General features: G+C 36.9%; 1 protein-coding gene across 1 annotated transcript in view; it reads left to right on the top strand.

Annotated features, from left to right (window-relative positions):
• LOC144979268 (uncharacterized) overlaps window positions 1-415 on the top strand; it is a 34496-nt gene extending 34081 nt beyond the window's left edge. Inside the window, exon 11 of the mRNA XM_078925882.1 lies at window positions 70-415. Coding sequence (XP_078782008.1) covers window positions 70-170 — 101 coding nt within the window. The 3' untranslated portion in view covers window positions 171-415. The remainder of the gene's footprint in view (window positions 1-69) is intronic.
• The last annotated feature ends 12966 nt before the right edge of the window (window positions 416-13381 follow it).

A 13381-nucleotide genomic window follows, 5' to 3' on the forward strand; every position in this document is an offset into this window, starting at 1 on the left:
TCTCACCATAAAGGGTTAATAATTTCTTTTTAAAAATCTCCCCCCCCCCTCCCCCCTTCCCCTCTGTAGACAAACAGGCAAGACAGGCCAAACAAGCCAAGATGAAAATGACGAAGAAGAAGACGAGAAAAAAGACACGACGACAGGGAGATATTCCTGTTGTTGATTGAGATTTCATGAATGTATAACTTGTTTTGGTTCGTGGTGTGTCAACGGCTTTTGGGGCTGAATCATGATGTGTCAACGGCTTTTGGGACTGAATTGTGATGTGTCAATGTCGTTGTTTGCATGTGTTGTGCCCCGATTGTCCTGGTATGTGTGTTACGCGTTGCATTCCGATTGGCGTTGTTTGCACGTTGCAGATCGTTGAAAGTTTGGGTTGTTGGTTTGGGTTTTTTGGGGGGTTTTTATTTATTTTTTGGGGTTTTTTTTTTTTTTTTGGGGGGGGGGGGGGGGGTGGGTTAAAGGATTTTTTGTGGTCTTAAATATAAACTAATTTGTGTTATCTCTCCTCTCTCTCTCTCTCTCTCTCTCTCTCTCTCTCTCTCTCTCTCTCTCTCTCCTCTCTCTCTCTCTCTCTCTCTCTCTCTCTCTCTCTCTCTCTCTCTCTCTCTCTCTCTTCCCTCTCTCTCTCCTCTCTCTCTCTCTCTCTCTCTCTCTTTCCTCTCTCTCTCTCTCTCCTTTTTTTTTTTTCTTTTTTCCCTTTTTATTTTAAAATGTAAGATTTTTGTCATTGCATGCTCCTTCCCTTCTATTGTTTTCCTAGTCGCCATGGTAACGGTAACTATGGCTACTTTGCCTTATTATTGTTGACCCCACCATCTTTCATTTAGATTTTTACTTTCATTAAAAATTGACTAATTTCACGTTTGAACGAGATGTCCTACCAAGGCCATCCATGTTGTTCGTTCCATTTCACAAATATAAAGTTGTTACTGTAAACGTGTCCATCTCTAACAGTGCAATAATCGGCACGTTGTCGTTTTGATTTAAAACGGAATTGTTTTGGAGGCAAGAGTGACAGGACTTGTTCTAGCTCACACTAATGGATGGGATACAAACCCATTACCTCCCAGTTATGAGGCGTTAGTCATATCCCACACTGCCATATCAGATGACTTTTCAATTTGCTGAAAGATTTTATACTTCAGGCTCTTGTTTTTAGTTTTTGTTTTTATTTTCCATTGTTTTTGTTTTTGTTTTTATTTTCCATTGTTTTTGTTTTTGTTTTTATTTTCCATTGTTTTTGTTTTTGTTTTTATTTTCCATTGTTTTTGTTTTTGTTTTTATTTTCGATTGTTTTTAGTTTTTGTTTTTATTTTCGATTGTTTTTGTTTTTGTTTTTATTTTCGATTGTTTTTGTTTTTGTTTTTATTTTCGATTGTTTTTGTTTTTGTTTTTATTTTCGATTGTTTTTAGTTTTTGTTTTTATTTTCGATTGTTTTTAGTTTTTGTTTTTATTTTCGATTGTTTTTGTTTTTGTTTTTATTTTCGATTGTTTTTAGTTTTTGTTTTTATTTTCGATTGTTTTTAGTTTTTGTTTTTATTTTCGATTGTTTTTAGTTTTTGTTAAATAATGAAGTATAATTCAGATTCCACGAGATCTTGGGTTTGATGAATAGTAATCAAGGTCTAAGGTCAATGCCTAGGTGCCCCATTGACCTTGGAAGGTGACCTGGAAATGGTCTGTCACGTTCTCGTGTTCTTCCTGTTATTTAAATTTAAGCCGATCTCGACCTACTTTTCACGGCACGTAAAACTTAAACGACCCACGTGCGTTTCAAGTGTCCTTGAACTTCTCAATCTTTCGACCTTCCAGGTGATCAGGGAGGTCAATGGTGCTATGTATAAAATCCCCCTATATATCCTTTTCCATGTAAATTTATCTTTGTCTTGGAATGAGATGACTCAGTTTTGTCCTGGCTCAGGCTGGAGTCCCTGGCTGGGAGTAGGGAAACAATCAAATGTATAGTGTTACTTTTGGGAGATGATATTTTTCTCTCTGTAAATAAATAAATTCCCTTTATTAATCCCCAAGGGGAAATTTTTCTTTAGGGTCTATTCCAAGGGAAGACTGGAATAACCTTGGCGTTAGCCACAAAGTGAGCTAGGGCGAGGTGACTTCTCAAGGCCATAACGAGGTGGGTAGTCGAACTCGGTACGAAGCAAAGACTGTACCACTGTTGCGTTTCTCGTTTTAAATGTATACCTAATGTAACAATTTGAATGTCTCTGATGGAATCCTGTGCTGGTGTCTGGATGATACTTTTAGCTGATCTCAAACTAAATACCTGGGTGGGGTTCCTGACCTCCCATAGTGGGCAGGGGGGTACATACTGTGTCTTCTATCCCCTTATATCTGTTTTCCAACATGCTTTCTGTCTTTGTCTTGGAATGAGATTACTTGGTTTTGTCCTGGCCCTGGCCGGACAGTGGACAAGTTCTGAGCCTGATGCATTGACATCGAATCGTGGACAAGATCCGAGTACGACCCGTTGATTTGAGTTGATGAGAAACAGAAACCCCACAATTGTAAGCTAAAGATCTGAAAAAGTGTGTATGGAGAAACAGCGTCATGCAAAGCATAGAGAAATTATACAAGAAGAAGAAAACATCCTGTCTGGCTTGGGAAACGAACCTCAGACCTCTTGATTAACCTGACATGGCGGTTTTTTTGCAACAACAAAAAAAATCCCAAATTTTGCAAGCTAAAAACTGCAAATGTTGCAAAAAATTTGCTATTCATTTTCCTAAAAACCCATAATTAGTTCATGAAAGAGAAAGGTATTCGTTTGTTTTTAAGGGTTTCACGGCGATTGCAACAAATGTAAGGTCATATCAGCGCTAGTAAAAAAGAAGAAAACAGTAAAAAAGAAACTACTCTTGATTAATTATCTTTCACGTTCTACACGAGCTATCAAATTAAAAGAAAAAAAAATTCGCCTTTTTAATTTTTTAATTTTTTTTTTCAAAATCTCGAAAATTTCCCAAATTTTTTAATTTTTTTTTAAATGCACATTTTGCGGCCGCAATTCAAATCAGTGATATTTTCCGATTTTTTTGCGGCCGCAAGCGATGAAAAAAAAAAAACGGCCATGCCAGAATAACAGGTTTGATTCCCCCGTGGAGAAAGACTGGTTTATTTTTTAGATGCTTTTCTATCAGGCACCGTTTCTCACAAGCTTTTTCATATCAGTGCGGCTATGTGGTCTAGTGGTATGACACTCGCTTTTGGATCGGAAGGTCCTGGGTTCGAGCCTCGCGCTCGCGCATAGTGAGTCCTTTGAAAGGCTCTTTTACTCATGTTCTCCCACCGTACTCAGGTGTAAAATGAATACCTGGCCGTGAACAGCGTTGTCTTTGTCCGAAAAATGGTAATATCGCCTGCCTAATAGGCGGCATGTCCCGTCCTACATGTTAAATGTTGCTGTTGACCAGGGACCCCTTGTAAAGCGCTTTGAGCACATTTAGTGGATATTGCACTATATAAAGCTCAATTTTTTTAAAAATCTTAATCTTATACCAGTGTCTGCTTCCCGATTTGTCTGCCCAGGCTTGAAATGACGTCATCATACAGCTGAAATAGTACAAGGCTGCCAGAAGCTGTGGACCGTAGGCTTGAAATGACGTCATCATACAGCTGAAATAGTAGTAATACTAGACAAGGCTGCCAGAAGCTGTGGACCGTAGGCTTGAAATGACGTCATCATACAGCTGAAATAGTAGTAATACTAGACAAGGCTGCTAGAAGCTGTGGACCGTAAAAAGTTATAAACAAAAATGAATTGAACAGCTTCAAAAAAAAAAAAAAAAAAAGAGCAAATTACCAAACACGGAACGTATCGGGCTCAAATCCCTTCTTCAGCCAACAATAAAGACATGATTGCATTACTAAATTCCAGACAGACGACGGAGATATAATTTAGTAGCAGTAGATCCTCAATCGGTCTTTATTGTTTTGGGGTTTTGTTGTTGTTGGCTGCAGAAGGGTTTTGAGCCCGAAACTTTCCGTGTTCGGAAATAGTATTATTAGAACTACGACACTTGCTGAATTCAAGATCTGAACAAGTGTGTATGAAAGGTGCCAGACAAAGCAAGAAAGAAATGAAAACCATCCAAAAAAAAAAATCAGTCTGGCGATCGAACCTCAGACCTTCTGATTAACGGTCAGTTGTGCTACCGTTACTACACCACAGGGGCTCCCGGTAGTTGGGACAATTTGAATACCTTTATTCTTCACAAGGGTATTTATAATAGTGAAGGGTGAACGTGTATCCGTTTTACGCTGTGAGCCTTTGCTTGCATCAAACAACACATACATTGAACCTTCGCTTGCATCAAACAACACATACATTGAACACACGCTTGCATCAAACAACACATACATTGAACACACGCTTGCATCAAACAACACATACATTGAACCTTCGCTTGCATCAAACAACACATACATTGAACACACGCTTGCATCAAACAACACATACATTGAACCTTCGCTTGCATCAAACAACACATACATTGAACACACGCTTGCATCAAACAACACATACATTGAACACACGCTTGCATCAAACAACACATACATTGAACCTTCGCTTGCATCAAACAACACATACATTGAACACGCTTGCATCAAACAACACATACATTGAACCTTCGCTTGCATCAAACAACACATACATTGAAGACACGCTGGCATCAAACAACACATACATTGAACACACGCTTGCATCAAACAACACATACATTGAACACTCGCTTGCATCAAACAACACATACATTGAACACACGCTTGCATCAAACAACACATACATTGAACCTTCGCTTGCATCAAACAACACATACATTGAACACACGCTTGCATCAAACAACACATACATTGAACACACGCTTGCATCAAACAACACATACATTGAACACACGCTTGCATCAAACAACACATACATTGAACACACGCTTGCATCAAACAACACATACATTAAACACACGCTTGCATCAAACAACACATACATTGAACACACGCTTGCATCAAACAACACATACATTGAACCTTCGCTTGCATCAAACAACACATACATTGAACACACGCTTGCATCAAACAACACATACACGCTTGCATCAAACAACACATACACGCTTGCATCAAACAACACATACATTGAACACACGCTTGCATCAAACAACACATACATTGAACCTTCGCTTGCATCAAACAATACACACACATGGAACCCTCGCTTGCTTCAAACAACACATACATTGAACCCTCGCTTGTATCAAACAACACATGAATTGAACACACGCTTGCATCACACAACACAAACATTGAACACAAGCTTGCATCAAACAACACAAACATTGAACACACGCTTGCATCAAACAACACATACATTGAACACTCGCTTGTATCAAACAACACATAAATTGAACACACGCTTGCATCAAACAACACATACATTGAACACACGCTTGCATCAAACAACACATACATTGAACACACGCTTGCATCAAACAACACATACATTGAACACACGCTTGCATCAAACAACACATACATTGAACACACGAGGACGAAGATATTTGAGTTGCTCCATTTTTAATTTTGAAAATTAGAAAATTGAGAAATTAGGGACTGAATTTTGGGGGATTTTTTTAAAATATTTTTATTATTGTTTTTCTTGTATTTTTTTTCTTGATTTATCTGGCAGCTGGTTTCGTACACACTTGTCCAAATCTTTATCTTGCATCGTTGCCCTGGGTGGGGTTCCTGACCTCCCATAGCGGGCTGGGAGGTACATACTTTGTCTTCTATCCCCTAATATCTGTTTTCTAACATGCTTTCTGTCTTTGTCTTGGAATGAGATTACTTGGTTTTGTCCTGGCTGGGAGGGAAACAGTCATATGCATAGTTATTGTTTTGGGAGATGATATTTTTATCCTTGTAAATCATCTCTCTGTTATGTATTATTATTATATTTGTTATTTTCAATGTGTAATGTAAGCATTTGAGTGTATTCCTCTTTGTTGGATTGTGTGCTTGTGTCCGGATGAGACTTATAGGTGATCTCAAACTAAGTACTTTGTTAGTGTGCTCTTGGAATCTACATCTGATCCCTATTTGTTCCCAGTTCCCCTATGTCTTACTTTTTCTTGGGTGCTTCAATTGTAATTCTAGAACTTTTTACTCTCCCATAATGAGTCCCTGTACAATTTTTTTTTTTTGTTAAAGTGTAATAGCGAGTAATAGATCTATCGCCTAACAGGCGTCATGTCCCGTTCTTATATATATATTACGTGTTGCTGTTGGTCAGGGACCCCTTGTTAAGCGCTCTGAGCAGCAAGTCAAGTGGATATTGCCGTATTCAAGTGTTCTAGTTTGTTTTGTTGTTTTTGTTTTTTTGTCTGGCTATGATTTTAGGAAGGCTCGGTCTCTCATTGCCAATACCAATCATGGCTACCGACGTATGCATTTATGCAGATCTGACACTTGTGGGCTTGGTTTAACTTTTGGTGTAATGGACAATATTCTGCGTCGTTTTTTGAGTTTTCCATTACAACAATGAGCCCATAAGGAATTGGGTTATCAGACCTACAAATAAGTGCACCTCGATAACATCCCAGCCTTATTTGTCCTCTGATCGTCCCAGAGAGTCGATTGTCTGTTTAGATTTCAACTTTCTCTTTACAATTTTCTTAAGGTAAGATTTAGTTTTAGGTATGCACTTCACGATGTGAAATCGCCGCATTTCCTGCACTTGTCTGTACCAATGCAAACAAAATCAGATGTGTCGTGTGTTCATTCTCCATTGTCTACAGTCTATTGGGATAGAGGTTCCAAAGTGAGATTCGATGGTGTTTGTATACACCCACTTCTAATTTCTAAGAATTATCGTACTGCAAAGATTGTGACTAGTGCATGTGTGACTGACTTTAAAGAAAGTGTTGCCGGTTTTAAACATTATTTAAAATAGATATTAACATTTATTTCCAGTTTGTTTGTCCTCATCATGGAGTCTCCTACTCCTGTTGATCAGACGACCATTTTGTCTCGGTATTGTTTACTTTTATTATTATTGTGTGCCGGATTTGTGCTTAAGGCACCAAAAACAAAAGGTCGAAATGTGCTATTGAGACGCGGTTGCCATAGTGATGCCCAGCGAGCCATTCCCATCATCCTAAGTATTGGGTCACTGCCTCGTTCTCGACCACGTCGTCCATCGTCTGGCCTGATCACACTCACGATGGAGATGGAATAAAATTTTGAATTAAAAGTAAATTTTAGTTAACCCACCCACCCGTGCCCAGAAGTACCCATCAGATAGGGGTAGTGTGAGGTACCCTCTTCTCCTTCTTCGTTATGTAGAAATTAGAAACCTAAAGTTTGAGGACCGAACTACATTTTATTTTCAAAATGAATCTTAAAAATAAAAATTGAAAATGATGAAGGATTATCGAGCATGTCATGCAATGAACTTTGGGTCTTGATTCTCAAGAATGGACGCTCTCTTCTTACGTTTACTTATTGAACTTTGAACTTTGAGGGAGTGGAAGCCTCGCACTCACAGCAAAAGTTAGTGGATCTTCAACTTCAACACGCTGAAGTCACAATCCAGTAAAGAAGGAGAAGAAGACAATTCAACATTGCTACCGTTTTCCAGCATGCATTCAGTGCCTAGACATTATTATTATTATTATTATTATTATTATTATTATTATTATTATTATTATTATTATTATTATTATTATATTATTAGTATCATCATCATCATCATCATGAACTTCACATTTACTTGGAAGGATTTCGTTGTTCAAATACTCGAACTGTTCATGGCTGTCTCGTCACCAAAATTGTTCTCGTCTCAGACAATTTCCGTTGCGTCGTTTTGAAAGAAATGTTCCTCCATTAGAAAAAAAAAATCCCCCCCCCCCCCCCCCCCCCACACACACCTTTCCCGATGTACTTGAAATAAAATGTTGATGTTAATTATCGTTAATAAGATTGAAATTTTATTTTAAATTGGACTCAGCCTTTGTAGTCTTTATAGCCAGGCACTTCCCGACATCTAACATTAACATTCGCCTCAATGCAGATCAACGATTATCAAATAAAATAATTGAAGAAATAATAAATAAATAAACAAACAATTAAGTAAGTAAATAAATAATTAATTAATTAATAAGTTAATAATACGTCTTTTCCGTAGCAAATATAAGAAGTTTCCAAAGCAAGTACATGTCTAAAACAAATTCGACGTTATCCAGCGCAGATTCAACTTTCCAAATCAAATTCGTTATCCCTCTTTGTCTATAGTAATTTACGTCACTTAAAGTTGGATCAAATCCACCGTTTTCAGTGCAAAGTCAACATAAACAATTGTATTACAGGAATAACTGAAAACAAAATGAAATATAACACAATAAAATATCATCAGCATCGTCGTCATTCATCAACATCAACATCATCAGTCTTCTGCCCATCAGTCAAGGGTCAAGGGAACTCACTCTGATAATGTCAACAAATTCGTTTCCCTGACGACTCAGTTTATCGTCTGCTATTTTATCTTCTGATGACCGGTCAATTGGATTCAGTAGTCTGATGTCACGGCAACGGCGGCCATCTCGGTTCTAAACAAAGAAAATCATTACTTTTTATTCTTCAAGCTGGCTAGAACCTTTCATATGTCTTGTGATCAGAATGTGTAAAAGTCAAAACAAGATCATATTTATGTTTTTCTCCTCTGGATACGCTTTTATGCTCGTCGTAGAAATATTGTTCTGATAGTTTAGAGCCAGTGTTACTAAGTTACCAAGCGTCCTTAGGAAGGAAGTGACGTTACGACTATTGAATCCTATAACATCCAAATTCACCCAAAGCAAGATGCGGAGGCAACTTTACAACAAAACGAATGATGAAGACAAACGAGGTCTGTCTAGCTGTTTTGACGGGGGTGAGGATTACAATCTACTCGCCCAGCAAACGGGAATAAATCGGTCAGCTGCAAAATAACTTGCTCAAAAATCGAAATTCCACCCGGCACCTTCGATCAGGAGTGCAACGCTCTGATCAAACCAACACTTTATATGCGTGGCTGCAGAACATCGAAGGCAACGTTGAAACAGTCAAATGACTGGCGTAATGAGGAAACAACAAAGTCTTGTGCAACTCCTGCGCGCATAAGTGTCACAAAAATGTTGACTTTGAATCACTGAGAAAACTTTCCTTATGTACTTTTTACAAGTTTGGCAGAATTCCTACAGAGCAGACGCAAAACACCACGTTAGAGTTAGAAACAATAGGTTGAAATTGAAATGGAAAGTGTCGAATTTGATTTGGAAATGTTGAATTTGAACTCGACAACGTATGAATTTGACTGGAATGCCGAATTTCAACTTGCCAAATGTTACATTTGATCGGGAAAAGGTGTATAACAAACAACCAAATAAATAATCAAATGGCTTAATTTATTAATTAGTTCATAAACCAGAAAATGAATATGTAAATAAATATATAAATAAACCAACGAATAAATAAGTATTTAATAAATAAGTAAAGTAAATAAATAAGTGAATCAATGCATAGATGAATGCGTTAATAAATAATTAAATAAGTAAATTAATTGATTAATTAAAGCAAATAAATAAGTAAATTAATTGATTAATTAAAAAGTAATTAAACTAATATATTAAAAATACCGTACACAAATGAATTAAAAAGTAAATAATTAAATAAATAAATAATTAATTTTCTTAATAAATAAATAAATAAATAAATAAATAAATAAATAAATAGAAGAATAAGTAAATAAATCATAAATAAATAAACAAATGAATAAATAATTAAATAAATAAATAATTATCGCCAACTGGGGTAACTCGGCCTCTGTGAGAATTTGGATCATTTTGAATCATCTCAGCTGTGTTGTAGTTGTACACGTTAATTGCCACAAAACTAAACCATCTCTTATTGGTCCAAAATGCAAGAGGCAATGTGTCCCCTTTAGGCAAAGTTAGCCCAGTAAGTAAATATGTACACATTAATTAATAAGGAAATAAATTAATCTATATAACAGTAAATAAATTAATTAACCAATAAGTAAATAATTACGGTAAATAATAAAATAAATTAATAAATAAAAAGTAAATTAATTAATTAATTAATAAGTAAATAAATGATTTTTGATATTAAAAAAAATAATTACATGAATTAATGAATAAATAAGTAAATTAATTAATTAATCAATAAGTAAATAAATATTCTTTAAAAAAAATAAATAATTAAATTAAATAATTAATCAATAAATAAATAAATTACTAAATAAATAAATTGCTTTAACACAGAGAGCATTCACGAACTAGTCCTAGCTTAGTTCTCTGTTGCCTCTAGCTGTATGTATAGATGAATACCCGAGTATAACGTGGGCTAAATCCGATTATTTGGAGATAGTGAGTAGGTTTCCACAGCCCTGTTATTGTTATTGTTAGATGCCACTTGGCTCTAAAAATCCCTGATCTAAAAAAAAAAATAATTAAAAATTGAGCTTTTAAATCACGCAATATCCACTTAACGTGCTCAAAGTGCTTTACAAAGGGTCCCTGGCCAACAGCAACATTTGACATGTAAGACGGGACATGACGCCTGTTAATTGTTAGGCGATATTACTCTTTTTTTCCGGGACAGAGACAAAGCTGTTAACGGCCATGTACTCATTTTACACCTGAGTACGGTGAGAGAATATGAGTAAAGAGCCTTTTCCAAGGACTCAACTATGCGCCGAGCGAGGCTCGACCCCCCAGGAGCTTCCGATCCGAAAGCGAGTGTCATACCACTCGACCACATAGCTACATCTAGCGGGTACATTTTTACATCAGGCAAAAAGGGAGAAAATAACGGGGCATTTTAAAGACCCCAGTTATAGGGAATGAGATTAGCGGAAGAGTAGCGTCCCTTGATTGGACGTCAGCCATAGTCTGTGACGTCACCGGCGGAAAAGTTATTAGAGAGAGAACGTCATGTTGGTTGTGCGCATGCGTCTCTCGTCCTCGCTTCCCGTGAAAGCGGCTTGAGACACTTCAAAACCAAATTGACGTTCTCTCTGTAAGGTGACGTCCAATCAAGGCACGCTACTCATCCGCTAATCTCATTCCCTATAACCAGACTTGCCAACCCTTCATAATCCAAAAGTGGAAAAAAAAAACCGTCAGAAAATAGGAATTTGAGACCCCCCCCCCCCCCCCCAAAAAAAAAAAAAAAGGATAATTCTGTATCAAAATGACCAATAACTTTGCCACCAAATACACAATAGACTATTCGGGCACAACTAGCAAAACTACATATCACGTGTATTAGGTAATGGAATGGGGTGGGGAAGGGGGGAGGTAGCACAATTAATTTTCCGACCTAACTTCCTTTTGGCAATCGTTAAAGAAAAATTCACCTTTTTAATCCCCCATTTTTTTTCTTACCATTCTCATCATTTTTGAAAATCGGAATTTAAAATTAAAATTAAAAGACAATGGCGGAATAGAGTGGAAAAAGAAAAGTGAAAATAGGAAATGATTCCGCCAAAACTGGAAGGGTTGGCATGTATGTTATATCCAGGCGCCTGTTAAATCCAGACCTGTAACACACTGAGATTCCACTATAGATAGATCGAAGTTGACGTCACTCAGCTCTTTGTTATCGTTTTTTGCCTTCCACGATTCTCACTAAACTGTATTAACCAGACTATAAACGTTCATGGTTACACATAGTTTTGTGTGTTGGTCCGTTATACTTCCGGATGGCAATGTTGTGAACTTATTAGCCAAGCGCATACCATCTATAAATTTGATTTTTATCATGTAAACAACTGTGACATGTTTTACCATTTCGAGACCATAGGAGGCACCAGCAACGAAGGTGAAGTGGATGAGAACACACACAAAACACACCAGATATTGATCTAGATTCGAAGGTCATGGGTTCAAGCCCTCTGTTCCGGCACTTAATTTTTTTTTAAGTTGAAAGGCACCTAGGAGCAATGACCTTGGGTGTGGTCCAGTCCCTTCCGGTTTCAGAGTGTAAGGAGTAAATGGGACTCGTTCAAATAGGAAACAAAAGTAGATTCCAAGAGCACACTATTCCTATCATTGTACTTAGTGTGAGATTCCAAGAGCACACTATTCCTATCATTGTACTTAGTGTGAGATTCCAAGAGCACACTATTCCTATCATTGTACTTAGTGTGAGATTCCAAGAGCACACTATTACTATCATTGTACTTAGTGTGAGATTCCAAGAGCACACTATTCCTATCATTGTACTTAGTGTGAGATTCCAAGAGCACACTATTCCTATCATTGTACTTAGTGTGAGATTCCAAGAGCACACTATTACTATCATTGTACTTAGTGTGAGATTCCAAGAGCACACTATTACTATCATTGTACTTAGTGTGAGATTCCAAGAGCACACTATTACTATCATTGTACTTAGTGTGAGATTCCAAGAGCACACTATTACTATCATTGTACTTAGTGTGAGATTCCAAGAGCACACTATTACTATCATTGTACTTAGTGTGAGATTCCAAGAGCACACTATTACTATCATTGTACTTAGTGTGAGATTCCAAGAGCACACTATTACTATCATTGTACTTAGTGTGAGATTCCAAGAGCACACTATTCCTATCATTGTACTTAGTGTGAGATTCCAAGAGCACACTATTACTATCATTGTACTTAGTGTGAGATTCTAAGAGCACACTATTACTATCATTGTACTTAGTGTGAGATTCCAAGAGCACACTATTACTATCATTGTACTTAGTGTGAGATTCCAAGAGCACACTATTACTATCATTGTACTTAGTGTGAGATTCCAAGAGCACACTATTACTATCATTGTACTTAGTGTGAGATTCCAAGAGCACACTATTACTATCATTGTACTTAGTGTGAGATTCCAAGAGCACACTATTACTATCATTGTACTTAGTGTGAGATTCCAAGAGCACACTATTACTATCATTGTACTTAGTGTGAGATTCCAAGAGCACACTATTACTATCATTGTACTTAGTGTGAGATTCCAAGAGCACACTATTACTATCATTGTACTTAGTGTGAGATTCCAAGAGCACACTATTACTATCATTGTACTTAGTGTGAGATTCCAAGAGCACACTATTACTATCATTGTACTTAGTGTGAGATCGTCAAAAAGTATCACCCTGACATAAGCACAGGATCCTACTAATACTAAGCTGAATGCACTCAAAACATACTCAAAATAAAAACAGTACAAAACAGATGATTGAAAACGAAATAAAATAATGTTAATCTATCTTCTAAAACTGTAGCTGATACATTTGACTGCCTCCCTCTCAGTCTCAGACAA

The sequence above is a fragment of the Berghia stephanieae genome, chromosome 9, assembly GCF_034508935.2.
Source record: "Berghia stephanieae isolate SIO BIC M18660-M18661 chromosome 9, UCSD_Bste_1.3, whole genome shotgun sequence".
NCBI lineage: Eukaryota > Metazoa > Mollusca > Gastropoda > Nudibranchia > Aeolidiidae > Berghia > Berghia stephanieae.